This window comes from Miscanthus floridulus, chromosome 18, assembly GCF_019320115.1.
Source record: "Miscanthus floridulus cultivar M001 chromosome 18, ASM1932011v1, whole genome shotgun sequence".
Lineage (NCBI taxonomy): Eukaryota > Viridiplantae > Streptophyta > Magnoliopsida > Poales > Poaceae > Miscanthus > Miscanthus floridulus.
The window spans coordinates 100,700,347-100,723,311 of record NC_089597.1 but is presented as its reverse complement, the minus strand read 5'-3'; the positions used below and the strand labels follow the sequence as shown (position 1 = coordinate 100,723,311).

The window sequence follows — 22,965 nt, the reverse complement described above, 5'->3', positions numbered from 1 at the left end:
GGCCCTCTCACACTGGTAATGAAGAGGCGCATACACTGATAACGAAGAGGTGCATATATTGGCATAGATCTCGAGGCTATGAAAACAACCGTCTACGGCGCGTGCACATGTCTCCCAAGAATCTTGGGTAGATGAAACGACAGAACTCTTGGTTAAATACAGTATAGAATTGGAAGTTACTTTTTACTGAACCCCATTACCATTCGCAGCCGCAGCCTTCTTCCTCTTGTCAATCCTAATACCTCCGAAATCACCACCAATCAATCCTCCACAGTTTCCTCGTTCATCAGCAAGGCCAGATTCATGGCGAAAAGTGACGCATAGAAGAACCGGGTTGGCTAACCACTCCGGATGATACACTTCTTTAATAAATCCGGCTGCCAAAAGCCATGTAACTTCTACCCTAATAGCCTCCTTTTTGTCGTGAGCGAACCATCGTAGCTTCTGCTTGATAGGTTTGGCCTTGCCGTCGACATTTAAGGAGTGCTCGATCAAGTTCTGAGGTACATTGGGCATGTCAGCAGGTTTCCATGCGAACACGCTCACGTTGCTCCTCAAGAACCTGACGAGCGCGTCTTCCTATTTAGGATCCAGGTTGGCCTCGATAAGGGTCGTTTTGCTGGGATCACCATCGACCAGCTGGATCGCTTTGTGCTCTTTGGACTTGACGTTCTTGCGTGGGGCCTCGAGCTCTGGGATCTCCAGATGGTCGGCTAGGGTCTTCTTGGTGTCGAGCGTGGTCTCGGCCATGCGAATAGAGAGGTCGTGAGCCTCTGCTATTTTGAAGCTATCATCCTCACAAGTGTAAGCTGCGTACACGTTGCCCTTGAGAGTTAGAACCCCCTTCTTAGTAGGCATCTTGAGCACCAAATACCTGTAGTGAGGTATGGCCATGAACTTGGTGAGCGTTGGTCGACCAAGGATAGCATGGTAGGTGCATTCGAAGTCGGCGACCATGAAGTTGACGTAGTCAGTGCGAAAGTGGTCTGGGGTACCAAATTGCACAGGTAGCATGATCTACTCAAGAGGAGTAGAGCTCTGTCCGGGGAGAACACCCCAGAACTGTGCCTCGTATGGCTTGAGATCAGCCTAGGTTATCTTCAGAGCTGGCAAACTATTCTTGAACAGTATATCAATGGAGCTGCCGCCGTCAATCAGCACTCTGTCGAACTGGACCCTATTGATACAAGGATCGATGACTAGAGGAAAATGTCCTGGCTCAGGTATTACGGCCCATTGGTCCTTTCTGCTGAAGGAGATCTCACGGTGAGACCAAGGAGGGAGCCATGGATCGGTGATGAGGTTGTCGGCGTTGGCCACGTTCAAGCAAGCACGGGCGAGCAGCTTGCGTTCTCGTTTGGTCTCGATGGACACTTTGCCTCCAATGATGGTGTGGACGCGATAGGTTGGCTTGATGTACTTGTGACGGGGATCTGCGTCTTCATCATCATTGTCCTCGTTGCGTTGTTCCCCTATGTCGTTAGGCTTGTCAAACGTATCCGGAGCCTGTTGACGCATGTAGATAGACTTGAGAACGCGGCAATTCTCCATGGTATGGTTCGACTTGGGGTGGAGCTAGCAAGGTCCTTTTAATGCTTTGGCATAGTCTTCTTCGTAGTTGCGACGTCCGCCACCTTTCTTAACGGTGTTGACCTCGCCGTCGTCTTCCCGAGCACGCTTGCCCCTGTAATCGTCATGGCGATTACGCCGCTGATTACGCTGGTCGCGGTGGTCGCAGGGGTCATTATGCTGGTTGCGGCGATCAAAATTGTCGTTCCGACCACGATTGCCGCGGTAGTCGTCGTGGTGTGGAGGGTGGTCGGAGCGTGGAACCCTTATTGCTTCTTCGATGATTATCTTTTTAGCATCGTCGGCATCCGCATATTTCTTAGCCGTGGCTAGGAGCGCTGTGACTGATTCAGGTCTCTTGCGGAGGAGCTTGTCCCGTAGGGCATCGTGGAAGCGGAGACCAGTGATGAAAGCCTCAATTGCCTCGTTGTCAGAGATTGATAAGACCTTGATGCGCATCTCCGAGAAACACCGGACGTACTCGCGTAGTGGCTCATCTTTCCAATCTCGAATCCGCTACAGATCATATTTGTTGCCGGGTTGCTCGCAAGTACCAATGAAGTTGTCGATGAAAGCTTGGTTGAGCTCTTGCCAAGAATCAAAGTAGTTCGCCGACAAGCTGACCAGCCATTGGTGGCCTGCATGGCCAACAGCGACTAGGAAGTAGTTAGACATGACGTGCTCGTCAGCCATGGCTGATCTGCACGCGGTTTCGTAGATCATGACCCATAATTTGGAGTTCTCCTTGCCGTCGTCCTTCTAAAGTTTTTCGAGCTTGAAGTTCTTGGGCCATATGACTTGGTGAAGGTGCGGAGTAAACTGCTTCAAACCCGGAGGGCCATGGGCGGTATCATATTCCATATAGTGATAGCTTTCATGGGACGCACGATCGTTGGCTCTTCGGTTAATGCGATCGCGCAGATCGCGTTCTCCGAGGTAATGGCGGAGATCGTTATTGCCATCACGGCGATCTCGGTTGCCACCCTGATTAACCCTACGACCATGGTTATCACGGCGATTATCGTGGTTGTCTCGGCGGTTGTCGTCCCGGTAGTCGCGGCGGTTGTCATCCCGACAGCGGTTGTCGTCCCGACCACCATCATGGCCACCGTTTCCACCTTGACGGTTGTCTGATGGGTTGTTGTTGCACGAGCCACATTGGTTGGGTGGCTGTGAGCGACTTGAGTACTGGCGGCTGTGGCTTGATTCGACTGAGACAGATGGAGCCTGGGCTTGATTTACAATCTCTACGGTCTGGGCCATAGCAGCCGTCAGGTAAGCTTGTATATCATCATGAACTGCCTGAGTTTCCAGGGTATTGGGTAGTCAAGGCATTGTTGCCATAGCAATAGCTACGTTGGTGCTTGGAGTCCTAAAGACCTGCTTGTCCCCCACCCTGTCAAAGGCATTGTTAAGGTCGCATGGCTGGACCCTTATGCGTCGGGCCTCCTCTTCTGCCTCGGCTTTGATTTGTCGGCGATTAAACCGATCAATATTGCGTGCTTCGCGTGCTAGCCTTTCTTGTTCTGTTTCACCGATAGCCGGTGGTTCGTCATTACTGACAACATTGATCAAGTCTCCTCGCCTTGGTGGGAAGGGTGGGAATCCTGGGGCGTGGTCTGGGATATCCAGATCGTAATCAACACCTTCATTGTCATGATGCTGGAGCTCGGTGTGGAGAGGCATTAGATGCGATGCCGGACGAGGAGCTTGAGCCACCTTCTTGAACTGTGTGGACTGATCCTTCTTGATAATCCTCAATCCGGACCATGTTGACAAAGTTGCGTAGGCCGTAGGGCTGGGCCTGGTGGTTCTCCGTCGAGGCTTCGTACTCGAAGAGCTAGAGACCCGTCGCGGGGGCTGGCCGGCGACGAACGGAGCACCCTTCAGGAGTAGATGTGACCATGAGATCCGTATCGAGTCATGCAGGACGACTGGCCTGAGCTGGTCGGGTAGATCTGTTGTGGGCAGTAGTTACCTGCTCATTGGGTTGACTTTGAATCGAACTTACCAGAGCCAGGGTTTCGGCAAGTTTGGTGCCGACCCGATCGATGGAGTCGAGCAGGTCAGTGTTGTCGATCTGCCTCCCTTTGTAGCGAGGAAGCGGACGACGGGTTGTCGGCATGGCTAAAGACGATGCTGGTGTGGTCAGAGCCAGATCCATCGTGGTCGGAGCCATAGCCAATGCAGGTGAAGCAGTGGTCGACGCAGATTGAACCTACGCCTCCTCGGGGGTCATGGCGATGAAGTCGTCAGAGCCAGTGGTCCAGGTGATCTGGCCGATGGTGAACGTGAGGCCGTTCGGCGTGGCCATGGAACCGAGGATGATGACCATCTTGTTCGCCTGGAGAGCAGTACGCATACCCCCTACCTGGCTCACCACTATCGATGAAATATGGTCGGTAGTCTACCTAGGGTATGCCCAAGGTAGTAGATTATCGGCAGACAGATGCGCAAGCTACAAACAAGATGGTGACGCAAGACAGACATGAGATTTTATCCAGGTTCGGCCGCCGTAAAGGCGTAATACCTCCGTCCTGCGTCTGATTGTATTGCTGTATGTCAATGAGAGATGTTTTTTAGAGGGGTCCCCTGCCCGCCTTATATAGTCCGGGGGGCAGGGTTACAGATCTGGAAACTAATCCTAGCCAGTTACAATTGCCATAGGTGGCCGGATAAGGATTCCTATTCTAACCGACTAGAATCTTGCTTGACCTCCAAATCTGTCTTGATTCCTTGCGCGGGATTCCGAATAGATTGGCCAGGCCGCACGTCGTCTTCTAGTGGGCCAGACCCCCTGATCCGGGCTGGCCCAAGCCTAGCCGTAAGGGTATAGGGGTTAATACCCCCACAGGGACGTAGCGTGTTGGCAAGCACGTGAACCTCAGGAGAAAATCATCGTGTCAACCTTATTCTTCCTGTTGGTTTGCAATCCCTTTACACAAGCTTGTGATTACTTTTATATACATTGTGCTTGTGTAGTTGCTCTTGTAATTAGTTAGCTTATGTAGCTCACTAATTACCTTCTTGCTTGTGTAGCATAGAAGTAGCCCCCTTGCGTGGCTAATTTGGTTTGTGTAACCTTGTTAGTCACATTGCTTAGTTTGTGTAGCTAAGTATTTGCGCTCTCTAATCTGGCATTGGTTGCCTTGTTATTGAGCATTGCTAGTGAGCTTAGTTGGCTTTGTGCTTTTGCTTACTAGCATATGTAGGATCTCCCTAATTGCTTGAAATACTAGTGACATAGGTTTGTGTGACCTTGCTCCTAGAATTGGTTAGGTGAGCTCTAGTTAGCCCAGCACCTTTGTTGCTTAATTAGAATCTTTGCAAGGTGCTAGAGAACATAGATAGAGGGGTGTAGTCTTGGCTAGACCGATAGTTTTAATTCTACACTTGTTTTGGTTAGCCGACACGATTAAGTTTTAGAAATGACTATTCACTCCCCTCTAGTCGCCATCTCAACCCTACAACTGCTCGGGGTGACCGAACGCTCCAGTCAGATCGACCGGACGTACCCTGCCAGTGTCCCAGTCAACGGATGGCTGCCACATCATCCCTCTTTTCAAATACTAAGCGCTCGATCCCAACGGTCAAGTGATGACCGGACGCGCTGCTCGAAGTGACCTGACGCACCAACATCAGCGTCCGATTATTTCCAGTAAGGTACCAGAAGCGACCAGACGTGTTCGGTCATGTCCGACTGGACTCACCTAGCGTCCGGTCACTCATTGTCTCCTCAGTGTGCTGCCACGTCAGCAGGACCGGACGTACCCCGCCAGCATCCGGTCATGAAGTGACCCAGCGTCCGGTCGAAGACCGACGCCAGCGTCTTCACTGCTTCCACTGACCGGACGCTCCGGTCCAGTGCACTCTATGAAACCCTGTCTTTTCTGTATAGGGCGCCGATGAAGTTTCTAACCCTTGCTCAAATGTGCCAACCACCATGTGTATCACCTTGTGCACATGTGTTAGCATATTTTCACAAACATTTTCAAGGATGTTAGCACTCCACTAGATCCTAAATGCATATGCAATGAGTTAGAGCATCTAGTGGCACTTTGATAACTGCATTTCGATACGAGTTTCACCCCTCTTAATAGTACAGCTATCGAACCTAAATGTGATCGCACTCACTAAGTGTCTTGATCACCGAAACAAAATAGCTCCTACTACTTATACTTTTGCTTGAGCCTTTTGTTTTTCTCTTTCTTTTCCAAGTCCAAGCACTTGATCATCACCATGGCAACACCATCATCATGCCATGAACTTCATTTACTTCACCACTTGGAGTAGTGCTACCTATCTCATAATCACTTTGATAGACTAGGTTAGCACTTAGGGTTTCATCAATTCACCAAAACCAAACTAGAGCTTTCAACGCCGAGCAGTACCGTGCACCGTAAGTCTTTGTCTTGTGGGCTGGACCACCTCTGGAGGCGTAGCCCATATAGTCTACCGTGGGTATCTGGGGTCGTACCCCCCACACCCAACAATGGAGGAGTTCAAGATGGCAGTGCGACAATTTTTCATCAATAAGGAGTTCGATTTAGGAACTGATAAGTCATGTAAGACGAGATGTAGAGCTTATTGCAGGTCCGGTGGTGATTGTCATAGAATTGGATGTATCTAGTTTCTTATGGCTTCATAGCTTCTGAAACAACAGACAACTGGACTTGGTTCATGGAACAACTAAAGAAGGCAATAGGTAATGACAGACAAAACATAATGACAGATTTAGGGCTGCTTATGGTAGAGAGATTGAGCCAATGATAGACAAAACACAATGGCCACATGTTGAACTACCATTTTTAGTTGGTGCACCTCTTGCTAAATTACCGGTAGGAAGATGAAAAAACTAAAAAGGAAGGGATGGATGGAAGGTGGCCACAAGAAGAAAGGTTCCAAAGATGGTGAAGGTACCAACAATGGATGTGACAACGCTACTGCTCCAACCAATGCAAAGGGAAAGAAGATGATTAGAGGACTATGACTTGCAAAAGATGCGGTAAAAAAGGTCATAGGCAAAAGATGCGGTGAAAAACTTGAATGAAAATGTCATTATTAATTTATTTATTATGCTCGTAGGAAGCATAGGCAACCTACGAAGAATGTTACAAAAGCTACGCCAGCAGAACTTAGTACCCCACAGAGGCCAACTAGAGAAGAAATACTCAGCCTGTTCGCTTGTTGGTTTCAGCCAGCCCAAACCAGCCAGCCAACAGTGTTTTCTCACAGTAAACCAGCACCAGCCAGCCCAAACCAGTCCAGAAACCAACCAGTGAACAGGCCGACTACGAGATAGTCCAGAAAGGATCACCAGAAGGTAAGGAATACTAACACATTTACCATATACTAATTCTTTTCATGCATCTAATTGTCGTACTGTATTTATGTGCAGCATGCTTGCGTTCTTGTTAGGAGAGGGCACCTCTTCACAAACCGACACCAGTAGTCTTGTGAGGATGCCTACCGTGTCTGCACCAAAAAAGATGACTTCAAAGAGAAAGCTACATATTGGATGAAATTTTTTAGCTTTGATGAGGTATAAACTCATGCTTTATTTCATATGACTTGGATCTCGTTTGGAACAAAATTATGGTTTTGTGAGATGAATTTGTTTATGCTAAATTAATGGATTTATGAGATGTACTTGTTTGTGCTAAATTCATGGTGTTATCTATTATATGTAATTGCATATGGCTCATTTTTATTAGAGGAGCATTCATGGTGCTAAATTATGGTCCTGTGCATTGCTTATTTGCTTGCTGGGGCGAGGGCTAGCTCCTAGAGTCCTAGCAGAGAGGAAATCTGTAACATGCGTAGTGCTCTACTTGAGGTTTTTGAATTTTTGATACTGCTCCAGATCACAGAGCCAAGGCAGCGGCAAGCCAACCACTCGGCGGCGGCAGGCGGCCAGCCCAGAAAAACCAAAGTAATGTCATCTAAATGACTAAAGGGGTAAAATGGTCACTTTAAGAAACAAATACATGTATTTAAATGAAAAAAATTCATACATATAATATCATGAAAATCAAGAAACTAATGTTTTAAGGGTTATTTTTATAAAAACGATGTTTGCTTGTTGTATGCGGTCCTAAATATGCAATTTTATCGTTGCCCTCTCCCGCGCCGAAGCTTCCTCCGCCGTGCGTCGTTTTCCCAGCAGCGGGGTCAGAGACCCGGCGGACAAGAAACCTCTCCACTCCACCTCCGCCGCCGCAATATTGCATTGCATCGCATTGCCTCCGGCTTGAGCAATTGACTTGACCTCACTTCCCCGCGGGCTTTTTCCTCCGATTATAGTATTCTATCCGCTGCGGGTGCGGTGTGACTAGCCCCTTGCGCCTCGCTTCATCATCCGGTGCGCTGCCCACCTCAGTCCCGTCGACCTCTTCCTCCTCCTCCTCGCCCTCGTCGCGGAGGGGAGCAGAGGCGCGCGTTCCTGGACGGCACGGGAGTACGGGACAAGAGCGGAGGTGAGTGAGCCCGAGCCCGAGCCCCACGTGGATTGCTGATTCCGTGGTCGGATCTTGTGGAGTAGCGCTGGTTTTCTTGTTACGCGGTCCCGATATCTCACGCCAGCAGTTTGTCCTCATCCAATCCACCCACCTCCCCTGATCCCCTCCCCAGTACCCACTTCTCTCATCCCCTCCGGCGTCATCTCCTTTTCTTTCCTCTTGGCTAGGACGCCGAATTCTCGGTTGGCTTAGGCGGTTTGTGGATCAGATCGAGTCTGGTGAGTTCGTCCGGTGTTCGTTAGTATTTGATGTTTCCTATATATATGCCATGCCGAAATCGAATTTCGTCCAGACGCCCTTCGAATCTTCGATATCGTCAATGTTTGTATAGGAACTGGCCCACGTGTTTTTTCAATCTTACAAAAATGGTCGATACTCGATATTGGCCATGGAAAGTTCGCAAAAGAGAAATTTTGACCATGGAAAGAGGTTAATGATGCTGTAGATGCTGTAGGGTAGGAAGTATGCCCATTATTGGCAACGGAATCCCAGCCATGAGCATCTTTCAAAAGGTTTCCTTGTAAAATTGATGGGTAAAGTTCCGTTGAAAAAATTCTTGAGAAAGCTGTTTTTCCTAAATTAGATACTGTATGCTTTATTCCAGATATTTTTTCCGAATCCTTTCAGTTACTTTGGTGTCTGTGTTCATTGATGTTTTTCTTCCCTTTATTTACCAGGAAGCTCATCTGGGCGTTGGAGTCATCCAGAGGCACAAGCTGAGGAATGGGGCAAAAGAACTCCAAGCCTTCATATGGATATGGCTACTCTTATGATTACGGGAGTACTTCATCGGGATATAACTCGAGAAACACTGGAAATACGTCCTCCAGTTATAGCTCGAGGTATGCACCTTCTTCAGAGAACAATGTACAGCCAGAAACAACGGCAAGGTTGCAGAGGAAGTATTCCAGGATTGGGGATGACTATCGTTCTTTGAGTCAGGTATGTCTTGATGGCAATGCCATGGCCTCTCATCTTTTACTGGTTCTCTTATCTACATTGTTACTTTTGGTTTGTGTTTTCCTCTAGCTTGGTAGAATGGCACTGTTCATCTTTTGGTTCAATCATCCTTTGTGAACTTTGGAATAAACTATGTTTATAGGAATCTTTTTTCCAAAAATATTCCTACAAGGGCTGTATTGCCGCACTCTCTTCACTGTACTTGTTACTACCATGTATTAAGTAATATGAAGATTGCATACTTTGCTTCAGTTCCTTCAGTGCTCACTGCCCAGTCAGATAGGACATCTATTATAGTCTTGCGCACTATCTCCTCTCTGAGTACTGTGAACCTGAGGTTGTAACTACACCAATTTTTCTATGGTTCTGTACTGTTACAGGTGACTGAAGCTTTGGCACAAGCAGGTCTTGAATCTTCAAATCTTATTGTAGGCATTGATTTTACAAAGAGCAATGAATGGACAGGTTAGCAGATGACATTCCCCCTTTTTTGTTAGATGCATACTTGTGCTTCTCTATGTTTACTCTGTGCTGCACTGGTACTCATTACAATTTACACACTAAGCTACTAGAATATTTCTTGGTTTGCCTGGTTTTAGGGGCAAACCTTCTTTTCAGATCTAGTTGCCTTTGCCTGTATGACAAAGCTTGTGGTTTACTATTATTGAAGAAATCGGTTTACCTGTACTCCCAGTGACATGCTAACTTCTCTTCTATTGTTTAAAGGAAACCATGTTAGAGAAAGGATTTTTTCAAAAGAAAAGGATAAGCTGACAATTAGTATTGTCTCACTGTACAAAGGACACCTCAACAAAACTCATGTTGCTTTGATTTGATAACTGTTGCCTTTATTTGTTGTTCAATCATACTACTTTTCAGTTTGAACATGAAAAAAAAACAATTGTAGAATCATACTATTTTTCAGTTTAAGCATGCACAAAAAAATCCATGTTGGATCATAATACTTTCGGTTTTCATTTAACTTACAAGAAAGTCTATGTTAGGTAAAATTTCCTTTAACCGTCGCTGCCTGCATGATATTGGAAACACTCCAAACCCATATGAGCAAGCTATATCTATTATTGGAAGGACACTTTCAGCATTTGATGAAGATAATTTGATTCCCTGCTTCGGATTTGGTGACGGTAATCATTTAGTTGCCTTTTTCTGATGATCACTTGATGAGTTTTCAATAACATGTTTAAAGCACAGTGTTTATCTTGTGCTTCTGTTTTCTTCTGAGCAGCATCAACTCATGATCAGGAGGTATTCAGCTTTTACCCAGAGAACCGCCCATGCAACGGATTTGAAGAGGCGCTAGACAGATACAGAGAAATCGTTCCAACTCTTCGATTAGCAGGTTTGTTTAGTGAAGATTTATGTATATGGCTTTTCTCTCTCTTTTGTTTTTCTGAGCCAAAACCAAGTTTGTTCTTTCATAAAAAGAGAAAAGGAGCAGAATTGCTATTTTACATCAAATTATAACTAGCTATTTATTACATGGTAGTATGGTACTAAAACATGGTAGCTAAAATTTTAGTAGTTTGTCAGGGAGAGAAGTGCATGCTAAAGTGTGTATAGTTTTAATTTTGTAACAGGTCCTACATCTTTCGCTCCGATAATTGAGACAGCAATTGGAATTGTTGACAGCACTGGTGGTCAATATCATGTTCTTCTGATAATCGCGGATGGACAGGTTGGCGAACATTATCATTTTATTTTTGCCTTTGTTTAAGTCACCTGTTATTTCTTATCATCAAGTGGTTGTCAGCAAAGCTCTTCTCTAGTGGAACATTTTGATTGGCTATCCTTTTTTCACTTGGATAAAACTTCTGGTTATAGGTTACCCGAAGTGTCGATACACAATCTGGACAATTAAGTCCACAGGAGCGGGATACTATTGATGCAATAGTAAGAGCAAGGTACTGTATCTTATTGGGGTTTTGAAAATAATACCTTCACGTTGTACCTTGTCTACTGTCGCAATAAGGCAAACACAGAATAACATCTATCTTTTGAAAAAATCAGCCAGTTCCCCTTGTCAATTGTTCTTGTCGGGGTTGGTGATGGACCATGGGACATGATGCACCAGTTTGATGACAATATACCTGCTAGGTCATTTGACAATTTCCAGGTGATTGTTCTACAGATTATTTCTAATATGCAACAGAATATTCTGGTTCAAAAATGAATAAGCATGGAAGAAATCTTCATTTTATGCAGTTTGTGAATTTCACGGAGATTATGTCAAAGAGCATAGCAGCTGACAGAAAGGAGGCAGAATTTGCATTGTCAGCGCTGATGGAAATCCCTACGCAGTACAAAGCAACACTTGATCTCCAACTCTTAGGGTATCTAATATGGCTTCCCAATACTATACTGACAAAATTAGAACTATATTTTGAGCTTTGAGCAACAATGTGCTATTTGATCACTTTATTGCCTTTTTTTCTACTTCAGCCGCCGCCAAAGAATAAATCCAAGAATTGCTCTGCCACCACCAACAAGGACTGCTTATTCACGGTCTACTAGCTTTAGCCAACAGTCTGGTGTTTATTCGCGATCAAGTAGCTTTGACCAACAGACAAGTGGCTTTCAACAACGTTCGGAGAGCTTGAAACAGCAGCAGCCTGCAGCCCCAAAGAGACCTGACACTTATGCATCAGAAAGAGCTTTAGAGGACAGAATTGTACGTATATCTTTCTTATTTTTACCATTCCCCACCATTTCATGCCCAAATGAAAAGCTAAGCTTCAATACTGGAGATTTGATCTTTACCTGTGCTCTCACATCTTATTAGGATTATTTGTATGGGCCCTTGCATTTTGTTGCTTTAACTTCTACAGTAGAGTACGATGGCCTAGTCTAATTTGACTTTTTCTCAGTTCACTTGTACCTTTTTATGTTCCATTGATCTACCGACCATAATAGTCGTAAGCTTGCTATTGTAGTTAAGTTGTTGGACACATATATTTGCATTCTGCAACCATAATAATGGTTTCCAAATACTGAAACAAAGGCTATTCCAGGTTTTGAGTTTCTATATACTGATGAAATATGCGCTAAAACATATGTTCTCTGCACACTACAAACTAAGAGGCTTGATCCATTTTCCTGCAGCTGTGCCCCATCTGCATGTATAAATCGAAGGACCTTGCATTTGGATGTGGACATCAGGTGCGAGAACCTTTAGCAAACTATACTCTATGTTCTTACTAGACATTTACTGTTGTGCATTCTAGGCTGTTAACATACATGTGCATACAGACTTGCTATGAATGCGGGAAAAATTTGGAGCGCTGCCCTCTATGCCAGCAGCACATAACCACAAGGATCAGGCTCTACTGATTTGATGCCTGTGGATTGGAAAATGTTGGAACAGACTCCCTTGCAAAATGTTCAGAACCAGCTTTGTTGCTATCGTGCTTCATTTTGTAATTGGTATGTTAGTCTTACTGCACTGGCATATAAGAACTCCTATTAGTTATAGTGCTGGTGAGTGGTGTCACTGTCTCAGTAGTTTCGCTACAGTACTTATGCCAAAAGAAAATGCACCAGAAAATAATGTACATATTTTCCCTCCTTTTCCTTTATATCTTTTGTTATTAAGTAAATAAGTTTAACAGCAGGAAAGTTCTGGATGAGATAATGGATATTGTGAAACAAAAATATTGCCATTTCTGAGCTCCGGAATATGCATTTTGTATGCAACGACCCCATGAATCAAAGCTTCACTAAGATGGTCTGGTCACATCCATATATTGCACTTATCTTCCAGTAATATTACTGTACATTGCGAGCTGCAAATAGATCAACGTGTTTTTTGGCTCAAATAGGAGCCGGACGAAGGGAAGAGAATTTTTAGTACACAAACACACATGTAGGACATAGATAATTGAGCGCTGCTACGTGGGACACAAGGATTGGTGGATTCCACTGGTGAGGCAGTGGCGCCTTAGTACTTGTACCCCTTGACGTACAAACTCTGAGAGGCGGCAGCGTCCCCGTCGGCGGAGCCGGTGTACTTGCCCAGCCCGGCCTCGGAGTTGGCCTTGCACCGGACGAGGAAGGTGGCCTGCGCGGCGGCGACGTTCTCGTTCTTGCCGAGCCACTTCTTGAGGGTGCTCTGCTGCAGCGCGCGGCCGAAGGAGAAGGACAGCGTCCAGGGCTTGAGCACCTCCAGCTTGTTCATCGCGTCCAGGTTCTGCGTCGCCTCCTCCTCGCTCTGCCCGCCCGACAGGAACACGACCCCGGGCACCGCCGGCGGCACGGTGCGCCGCAGCGCCGCCACCGTGTACTCCGCTATCACCTCCGCGCCAACCTGAAAATCCATGAATGAAATATGATGATCGGGCATGGGCTGGTACTCTGGTAGTAAAAGATTGCAAGAATGACGATCATAGCGACATGCCTTGGGGCTATCGGAACCGGGGGTGACCATGTTGGTCTTGAGGAGCGTGCCCTCGAGGAGGACCTTGTGGTCGTTGAGCGACTTGTAGACGGCGGCGAGGACGCGCTCCGTGACGGCGGCGCAGGTCTTGATGTCGTGCGCGCCGTCGGTGAGGATCTCGGGCTCGACGATGGGCACGAGCCCGAACTCCTGGCAGATGAGCGCGTACCGCGCGAGGCCCTCGGCGTTCTGCCTGACGGCGAGCTCGGAGGGCTCCGCGGGGCCGACCTTTAGCACGGCGCGCCACTTGGCGAAGCGCGCGCCGGCCTCGTAGTACTTGGCGCAGCGCGCGCCCAGGGAGTCGAGGCCCTGCGCGGTGGTCTCGCCGTTGGTGCCCGCGATCTCGACGGTGCCCTTGTCGACCTTGATCCCCGGGACGGCGCCGCCGGCGCGGATCACGTCCACGAACGGCGTCCCGTCGGAGGTCGTCTGGTACAGCGTCTCCTCGAAGAGGATGACCCCGGAGAGGTAGTCGAACACGCCGGGCGCCGTGAAGAGCAGCTCGCGGAGCGCCTGCCGGTTCGACTCCACGTTCTCGAGGTTGATGCTGGACAAGCGCTTGCCGATGGTGCCCGTCGACTCGTCGGAGGCCAGGATGCCCTTGCCCGGCGTTGCGAGGTACTTGGCGGTCTTGATCAGCTCATCTGCGCGCGCGCGCGAATTATATACTGTATGTACAATTCAAGCGATTGAACGGTGCGTCTATATACTGCAGCTATTTATAACTACAAAAGCACCATTTCGCCATATTATATTACTAATAATGGCCCCGTTCGTTCGTCTGAGACTTGGCTGAAACTGGCTGAAAAATATTGTCGTGGCTGAATTGCTGTGAGAGAAAAATACTGTTTCGGTTGCCGAATATGGGTAAGGACAATAACGTAAAATCCGAGGACAGCCAGGCCATCTGAGGCTGTTCATCCACTGTTCGTCACTGTTCACGCCATTGTTTCCTACTATTTTCTGCTGTTCAACACTGATTCCTATTGTTTCCATCTGACAGCTAGGGCAGCACTGGTTCCTACTGTTTCTTCCTGTTCACAAATAGTATTTACCACTGTTTATATTCCGTCACAGCGGAGCGCGCACCAACTGCTGGGGGTTTGGATAGACTAAACTAAACCTTAGTCCCTATTTGAGATACAAAGCCTAAACATGAACTAATTATAATTTAATTAAAATTAATATAGGCTAATTGATAAGTAGAACTCATTAAAAAAAAGAATTTTTCAATTAGTCGACGTTCAGGCCTATTATCTAACGATGGACCTACACTTTAATAACAGGACCTAGTTTCTTTTATACAGAACTTCAATTCAAAATGCGTCTTCATTTATATAGTAGTACAAACAGCTGTATCGACAGACGAAACTGCGTTTTTCAACCTAAAGATAAAGACTTGTTTCAAACACAGGAATTCAACAGGAATTTTCAGTATAATTTCTTAGAAACAGCCTAGAATTTGTTAAAAAAAACTCAGCGCGTACCAGCACGACACAAACTGCTACACAAACAGATTCTTACATGCAGAAATATAATCTTTAAGACTGAAGCGTCACCAACGTGTGACTTTTAAAAAGGCATACAAAAGTATATTCAAGGCGAGCAAGAACCTGTGTATTTCCCCACAAAGGCAGACATGGTGACCCTTTTCAGAAGTGGATGTGGATCAAGGGAGCAGGAGCAAAATCCAAACGCGTGTGGCCGCAGAGAGAGCAGCGCCTTTTCCAGTGGCCACCTTTTATAAAACCAAACCGTCCACGGTGAGGGGATATACGTGATTCATGGCCGCATGGGCCCTTGGAATCCTCATCACCCGTTCCCGGATAGGGGAGCCGCACTGCGCCACCCAAATTCAAATTCTGACGAAATCGTGCTCGCAATTTCTTTTCTTTCTTTACAGTGAAAGAAACAAGACAGGGAACTAAACACGTGGTGGCGATGTGGACTTTATCCCCGCAAGGAGAATGTAGGGACAGGATCAGTTTATAGTATGAGAACATGAAGCATACATGTAATTCGCTCCTCTGCCATGAGCATAGATTGTGGCCCAGTAGTTTAGTGATATATTTTGTACAATGTAACTTTAGACCAAACTGGTGTGCCCAATAATTCAATATGCAGGCTACATTCTATTTCTCCTGACAAGTGCTGGGAGGGTCCAGCAACATCCTTTCCTCAAAATCATCAAGTTACCAAATAGCTGAGTTCAGTGCTTCAAAATGGCATCAGACTTCTGGAAGTAATGAAGCTGCACAATTTATAACGATACGCAGTCCTGCTAGAACTAGAAATTCTGCAATCAGCACAGGAAAGATGCAGTCCTGCAGAAGCAAAAAGATTACAGCCATCTAAAATGAGTACAAACAGATGGCATCAGAATTAGAAAGGAAAAAAATATTGCATGGTTATACTTATTACATAAAATGATTTGCCATGCCATGCAAAAAGAATCCTGTCTAGAGTTCCCAGATTACCTAATGGCAGATTATTGTCTTTAAGCGTTGCACCCTTTTTCACAGTTAAATTTCTTGACAGTTGTTCAAGTCTATCCAAACAACAAAGGTTTTGGTATCGGAGGAGCATTCATAGATGTAATATAATTATATAATATGGTGGGTAAGTTACATGCAAATATCTTGACAGACACTGCCTGCAGTCACTGTTATCGATCTCTAAGTCAATATGAACAAAAGTCAAAAGTGTAACAGGATGAAATAGATGGTGAAAGCAACTAACAGGTGAACTCATCGCCCAAAGCATCTCAACACTGAGGACACAAGGGCGGATGATAGAAACTTCATTCCAGCAGATCCACCAGGGAAGTATGAGATGGCATAATATGCTAGAGCAAGGACCTGAAAAAATAAGAGAAAAGTTTCTTAGTTCAAAGCCATTATACATCATCACAGGGTCAAGCTCACAACTACAGTCACCAGAAAATAAGAAAGCTCCAGACTGAGTACAAGAGTTCTATGGCTTATTCAAAAAATAAGGTTTCTCTTCAAAGTTAGTTCCTATCAGCTAGCAGGAAGAACAGAGGACGGTCCTACTCCTACTTATGCTGAAAGGGATGAAGGTGCCTGTTGCATAAGGAAGTCTAATAGCACTGTGCAAGAGGATTGCAAAGTGCAAAGAGGATGTTATCACCTGAAGCACGGAGAAGAAAACAGAAAGTATGTAGCTATGAAGCACCATTGACACGTAGATGGTAGCAACCATGCTCCCAACAAATCCCACGGTGAAAGGTAATCTCTGTGAAATAAGGAAATCAATTCCAGGAAATTTAGCACAAATGTGTGGTTCTTGACAGAAGATTGAAAGATCAGCATATGAACTCATGATATAAGTCATCAACTAATAATGTATCCACAAACATGGTACACCAAGGTCAGCAAGTGATCTTGTAAATTGTGGAAGCAGGTTATAAGATAAAGCTAACAGAAGCATATTACGCTTACAAGGATAAATTCACTACGGTTGCATGTTAATATAACAGAAACTTATTACCATGCATGCTAATATCTCTTAACTTAAAACAAAGCACACTCAGGACCTATATAGAGCATTTCTTTGCCAAATCAAGTATAAGGTACCAATCATTGTCAATGCATCTACAGGTTTGGCTTTCTGTTAAGGTCGGGTAACTCTACCCACAGGCTAGGGACCGTGTTTCTGTAAACCACCATAACTGTTCCACAATTGGACAAACACTTGATAGTTTATCAAAGGGATCAAATTATCAATACACCAAGGATATGATATGCTATGATATCAAAGAAACTTGGTCATGTGAATTCCTTTTTACAGTACAATGATCTCTGGAGAGGTACCTAAATGGTACTTTTACAAGAAATTTCAGTGGCGTATTAGATATTGCCCCCTTTTTTCTTCATTTCGAGATCATTACATGCCAAGAATAATAATATGCTCAGTTCATTGTGTAATTCTTTTAACAAGACAAAAGTAGTGTAGGCTATGCCACACAAAATTGCGCATAACTGGTAGCGGTAAGATAAGAAGACCAGGTGAGCCTACCAGCATGCTAGGGCTGGTGTTTCTGTTCATGATCATAACAGTTTGACAATTGGACACGAACTTGATAGTTTATCAAATTATAAATAATTCAACGATATGAATACGTTGCAATACAAACTTGATGAGATAGCTATAAATAGTATTTGTGCAAGAAAATTTAGGGCCTGATTGGTTGATAGCCAAATTTTGGCTGACAAAATCAAGGCAAGCTAAGTTTTTGCCTTTTTGGTTGCCATGGTTTGCTTCCAAAACTTGACAACATCACACATTTGGCTTACTAAATGTTTGGCACAAAAAAAATCCCAACCTTTGTCAACTTTTGCTTGCCAAATCTTTGGTGAGGCAAATTTTGGTGGCAAACCTTCATCATGAGACCAATGAATGACAAGAATAATAGTATGCCCAGTTCAATGAAATAAAAATTAACAGGACAAATATAGTACAGGAAATGTCACGGAGAACTTCATATAATTCATAGTGAGAAGTCAAAGCTTATGAGAGTATGAGACGAAAAAGTTTGCAATACGAAATACGCTATACCTCTTTGGAAATCATATGATAGAGCTGATTCTTAGGCCCTTTCAGCGCAAAGAATGATCCAATTATGAAGGCACATCCCACCGTGAAACATATTGCAAACTTTTGTGGCATTATCACAATGACTGGCAGAAATATCGTGAATGCGATGAAAACTAGGAATACACCACTAGCAAGAAACAGACCGAAATACATGAGAGATCTGCCAGATGGAACACTGCTTGTTGTGGACTTAAAGCTGTCAGGCAACCCTTTAACACCTTTTGAGACCCTGGACAGATAAGAATAGCAGAACAAATTAGTTAAAAAAAATCAAGGTTCAAAGCAAATGTCCTTATGAAGGTTAAATAGAAAGAGGCTAGTCAAGGCCAGTTTTTATGCATATTCCTTTACTTTACTTTACCCTATATATTGGCCTTTTCCTGTTTCCCAGCTTAACAAAACAAATAAACCGAATGCCAGATGTGCTCAAATGTTTAAGCAGCTGAACATGAATCTTCAGGAAATATTTGTCAAAACACAAATTCCTACGGTGACATTGGCTAAAGCCATGAATGTACATGACCTAAAGAAATTTGCTCTCGTTGGTTCAAGAACCCCACTTGCAATTGGAGATTATCATGGGAAAGCAAAACAGATGTTGGCCAAGATCCCTTCCTTCAGAGCCCAACAGGAACTTGTCATGCACCTGTCTATGCTATCTCGAGCTCTGGAGCGGCAAACTATTCGTGCTCTCCTCACGATTTCGGACTAACCAACTCAAATCAAACCCATACATCACATTCCGCGCAGAGATGATTTGAGAACCGCCTACGATCCCTTCAATTTTGCAGTCCAGCTGCAAGCAGAACTAAGCTACTAGCTCTGATCCTATGGCGCAGGGCGGAGGAGAATACTGAGCGCTTCCCTAGCGGCGAGAAGAGAGAGGGGGATGAAGAGCCTGGGGTTTACGTACACGCCGAAGGTGCCGGCGACGCGGTCGTTGGCGGAGCGGACGGCCGCCTCGATGTCGATCCCGAAGCCATCGCCCGCGTCCTCGGCGGAGCGGGCGGCAGCGTAGGAGTTCCACTCCGCGAGCAGCGACGGCTGCGACGAGGACGCCGCCGACGAGGAGGAGGGCCCGGGGCCGGAGGAGAACCACGCCTGCATGTCGGGCCCACAGCACCAGAGGGAGCAAGGCTGGAGAAAAGCGCACGGGACGGGAGAAAGGAGATGCGGGGCCTTTGTGTGACTGTGTGAGCCGATGTAGGCATGGCAGTGGGCCAGTGGCCAGTGGGTATCCGCCGGCCGCGGGCCGAAGCCTGATGTTTTTTTTATATTTATTTAATTTATTTAATAATATAGATTATTTTGTGAAACTTTTAGTTTATATTTCTGTAGAAATTTTTGTGCTCGATAATATGGCAATTTATTCATATCAGCTGACACTACAGTAAAATTTTCACCGCTAGCAAAGCTTTTGTTGAGGAGTTAAAAATGATTTTGTTTCTGTCATGATATTTTTGTAGGCTACGCAATAAGAAAGTTTTGGCTAAAAAAATTAAAAATATGGTACCCGTACTATTGTTACCTCTGCAGTTCTTTAGAGTATTTAGAAACATAGAAATAAACTTTGTGTTTTAGAAAAGTGGCTGGAAAAGCATGGAGATGCTTATGAGCTGGGTTTCTACATAACTGAATAATTTTGTGCCCACCATGAAAGAAAGATCTTATGAAACTCTGGATGGAGGAGATCAAGATTTCAGCAAGAAGGGACTTATGGCTGCGCAACTAAAGCTTCAAGATCATCCTGATAATGTCTTAGTTCTGAGAAGTTTGGAAAGACCAAGGTAGAGGCGCAATCGAAGTTAAAAGACGACAGCGAGAAGTGGTCACCAGGCTTCAGAGTTTTGGGTGGAAGGTTTTTTTAACAATAGTTTGGAATTGTTGTTTTGTTTCATTATTAGTTGTTCCTGTCTATGAGAGATGCGGTTTCTTTAGGTGTTCCGGTCTTTGTGAGGCGGACGTTTTTTGTTTTTGTCTCTGAGAGGTGGATCTATTTTCTTTTATGTGACTAGTTCAGGATGAACAAGCATCCAGTACGCTGTAATGGATTTTGCATCTTTTGACTATAGTTGAAACACGGGGGCTTTAGCCCTATAACTTAAAAAAAATGTGGGCCACATATAAGCTCAAAATTTATAAAATTTTATAGTAAGCTAATGTAATCCTATTATGATTTAGTGCCAGCGCTACCGAAATAAAAAAAAAAAGCTAGACGAAACTTATGTAATCTTGTTACATTTTATTTGATTTTAGAAACATAATTATATAATTACAGCTACAAAATAAATTATTTTATAGCCACCTCTATTTACTATAATTTTTATACTAATTTACGATAAGTGAATACATATTTACGATAGTTGTTTTACTACAACACATTGGGATATTTACTGTAATGTTATAGCAAATCACTTAGTAAAAAGTTACTATAATCTTGTAAATTAGTATAGTAATTATCGTAACTCAAAGTGGCCATAGAATAAGTTATTCTATAGTCATTTGCTAAATAGTAGTTCTATTACTTTACACATAAATATATCATTTATATTGATGGTTCTATATAATATGGTAATCATCTTCATCTTATTTATGTTTGACTGTTTTGTATCAACAAGGATATATAAAAATCATATTCATACTTGATCATAGATACATTAAAGCATTAAACAATTTAGTTAAACAGATTGACCACTATATAAGTCATATGTACGTGAGGTGAAAAAAACCTTATTGTACAAGCAAGTTGTCCTGTGGGTTGTACGTGTCCCTAAGATTTGAAGTATGTACCCAAACTAGATATGCTAATAGACCATGTCACCATCTATAGATCTATTAGCACAAATTATTAAATGAAAGTTTGCTAGCATGTGCTAATAGTTAGCTTGCTAAAATTAGCAACATCCAAAGAGACCCGAGCAGTTTAGGGCAGTACCAACCAAAAAAAACTATAGGATAATTGTCATACTTTGACACTACCATAGAACTATATTCCTAATGAATTGTTTTTACAAAACTTTTTTCAACAAATTCACTTGTCTTCTCTCTTCTATCATCTACCTATCACACATCTATCTTATTTCTCATATAAATATAGTTTATTGTATAAGAAATCATTTTCTTCTCTCTCTTCCTTAATTCTAAGTTATATAATCGTTTTGCTTACTTAGCATTCTAATAATGTCATAGATATCATCCTAGTTATTCCACTGGAACTGCCCTTACAAGCCTATATCATTGGAGTCTGAAGCAAGAATTTGGCGCTTTACATCAGAGATTTTTTTTCCTGTGAACTTATTTCCCCAAATTTTCAGTATTGTGATGCTGAACCAGCCACAGTATCAGATGCAACATTTTCACAAATGTACAGTGATAACTTTACAACGCATGGGTGGATTTTCAGCAACATTAGCAATTCCTTCACCCACGCCAAATTTTGACGATGTAGTACAATTGTCCGTCTGCAGCACAAAATAGACAACTGAATATACAGGTTCTGTCTTTTCATTGGGCTCCGTTTGGCTTACCCCATATTCGGCATGTTCGGCTTCTTTTTTCAGCCGGAACAGTATTTTTCTCTCACAACAATTCAGCCAGAACAAGTGTTTTTTCAACCAGTTTCAACCAAAATTCTGCCAGCCGAACGGGGCCATCTCATGTTTGCCCACAAGTCCGCTCAAAATCCAGATGCTGCACCAACTTCGTCATCAGGAACAACCGAACACGTAGGTAAAGAGTTTCATCGTCAATTAGATTGCACTAGAACAGGATGGATATGGGGAAACCTGAAGAACATAATACTGACATAACCCAATTTATTAGTAGGCTAGCAAACATGCCTATTTAACATTAATGGGAATGATGACCAGAATGATACATATCTATTTATGTTTTATTCTTTCTATAAAATTTGAAATCTATAATTTATGTTAGGATGACCACGGCATCTATAGTAGAAGTTAATATTGGCAATAATATGTCAATATTCTAGAAGTTAATATTGGTAATAATATGTCAATATTCTATTAAACCCTTTATTGAATTAAAATACATCACAAACGCATATATATTTAGATTGAAATATATCACAACATTAATTTTTCTATTATCCATGTGTTGTTACCGATATATTAAAATACATCACAAAGCACACTAGATATTTAGACGGAAATATATCACAACATTAATTTTTTCTATTATCCATGTGTTGTTACCGATAAAAATCATGCTCCGTGATTTTGTTTTAGGATAACTAAAAATCTATAATTCTAATCTCTAATTAAAATTGACAAGAATTTAGTGGCCGACATGTTAAGGATTAAAAAAAATATTTTTCATTACATTCCAGCCCATAAATCTAGGGACTATAGCCGATCTGACCTCCAAATTAATCTTCTGACCGTTCTAGAAACATCATCCATGTATTGCCATTCGTAATTTCGTGCTAATATGGCATACAGAACAGTACCTCGAGCACAAGTCAAAGTAGAACATGGTAAAAAAAAAGAAGACCAAAGCAAAACCGTGTTATCCCTTCATCGCTAAGAGCAAAGCAAATTAAAACCCGCCTTATCCCTTCGCCGCTTTGTCAGTTCGTGGATCCGATCACTTAGAACCGTGGCCATCGTCGAGTCGCACCAGGATCCAGGATATTACGGTTGAGCAGCGGGTGTGAGCGGACCATGGAGGCATTGTCATTGCTGTCCATGACGGATGTCGACGATGCGCGGTCGTTGGCGTCGGTGGTCGCAGCCTGCCGTGAGGGACGCGGCCTCACAGCCCGACTGTGATACAGCACCTGGGCCACCGGCACTGCGGTTCTAGTCCTCGCTGGAGGACTCGATGGAGTCG

At 44.0% G+C, this 22,965-nt stretch overlaps 3 protein-coding genes across 4 annotated transcripts; 1 reads left to right on the top strand and 2 right to left on the bottom strand.

Moving 5' to 3' along the window:
• The first annotated feature begins 7,708 nt into the window (after window positions 1-7,708).
• LOC136520617 (E3 ubiquitin-protein ligase RGLG2-like) lies at window positions 7,709-12,640 on the top strand. Of its 2 annotated transcripts, none has more exons than XM_066514189.1 (12): window positions 7,709-8,305; window positions 8,765-9,029; window positions 9,428-9,512; window positions 10,052-10,192; window positions 10,294-10,407; window positions 10,646-10,743; window positions 10,890-10,969; window positions 11,076-11,181; window positions 11,271-11,398; window positions 11,508-11,736; window positions 12,168-12,224; window positions 12,315-12,640. In XM_066514189.1, exons 2-12 carry the CDS (start codon window positions 8,811-8,813, stop codon window positions 12,393-12,395), a joined length of 1,338 nt encoding a protein of 445 aa, XP_066370286.1. In that variant the 5' UTR covers window positions 7,709-8,305; window positions 8,765-8,810; the 3' UTR covers window positions 12,396-12,640. The 2 variants fall into 2 exon arrangements, with proteins under 2 accessions (XP_066370286.1, XP_066370285.1); XM_066514188.1 differs by having other exon boundaries at window positions 7,710-8,045.
• A 137-nt stretch (window positions 12,641-12,777) lies between these two features.
• LOC136520618 (fructose-bisphosphate aldolase 5, cytosolic-like) lies at window positions 12,778-15,269 on the bottom strand. The gene is made up of 3 exons (XM_066514190.1): window positions 15,111-15,269; window positions 13,459-14,141; window positions 12,778-13,368 (listed from the first exon to the last, which is right to left on the bottom strand). The coding sequence occupies exons 1-3, from the start codon at window positions 15,136-15,138 to the stop codon at window positions 13,003-13,005; spliced, it is 1,077 nt and encodes a 358-aa protein (XP_066370287.1). The 5' UTR covers window positions 15,139-15,269; the 3' UTR covers window positions 12,778-13,002.
• A 112-nt stretch (window positions 15,270-15,381) lies between these two features.
• LOC136520619 (protein transport protein SFT2-like) lies at window positions 15,382-19,371 on the bottom strand. Its single transcript, XM_066514191.1, has 5 exons — window positions 19,028-19,371; window positions 18,076-18,343; window positions 16,648-16,752; window positions 16,237-16,355; window positions 15,382-15,821 (listed from the first exon to the last, which is right to left on the bottom strand). The coding sequence occupies exons 1-4, from the start codon at window positions 19,219-19,221 to the stop codon at window positions 16,245-16,247; spliced, it is 678 nt and encodes a 225-aa protein (XP_066370288.1). The 5' UTR covers window positions 19,222-19,371; the 3' UTR covers window positions 15,382-15,821; window positions 16,237-16,244.
• Window positions 19,372-22,965: the final 3,594 nt, after the last annotated feature.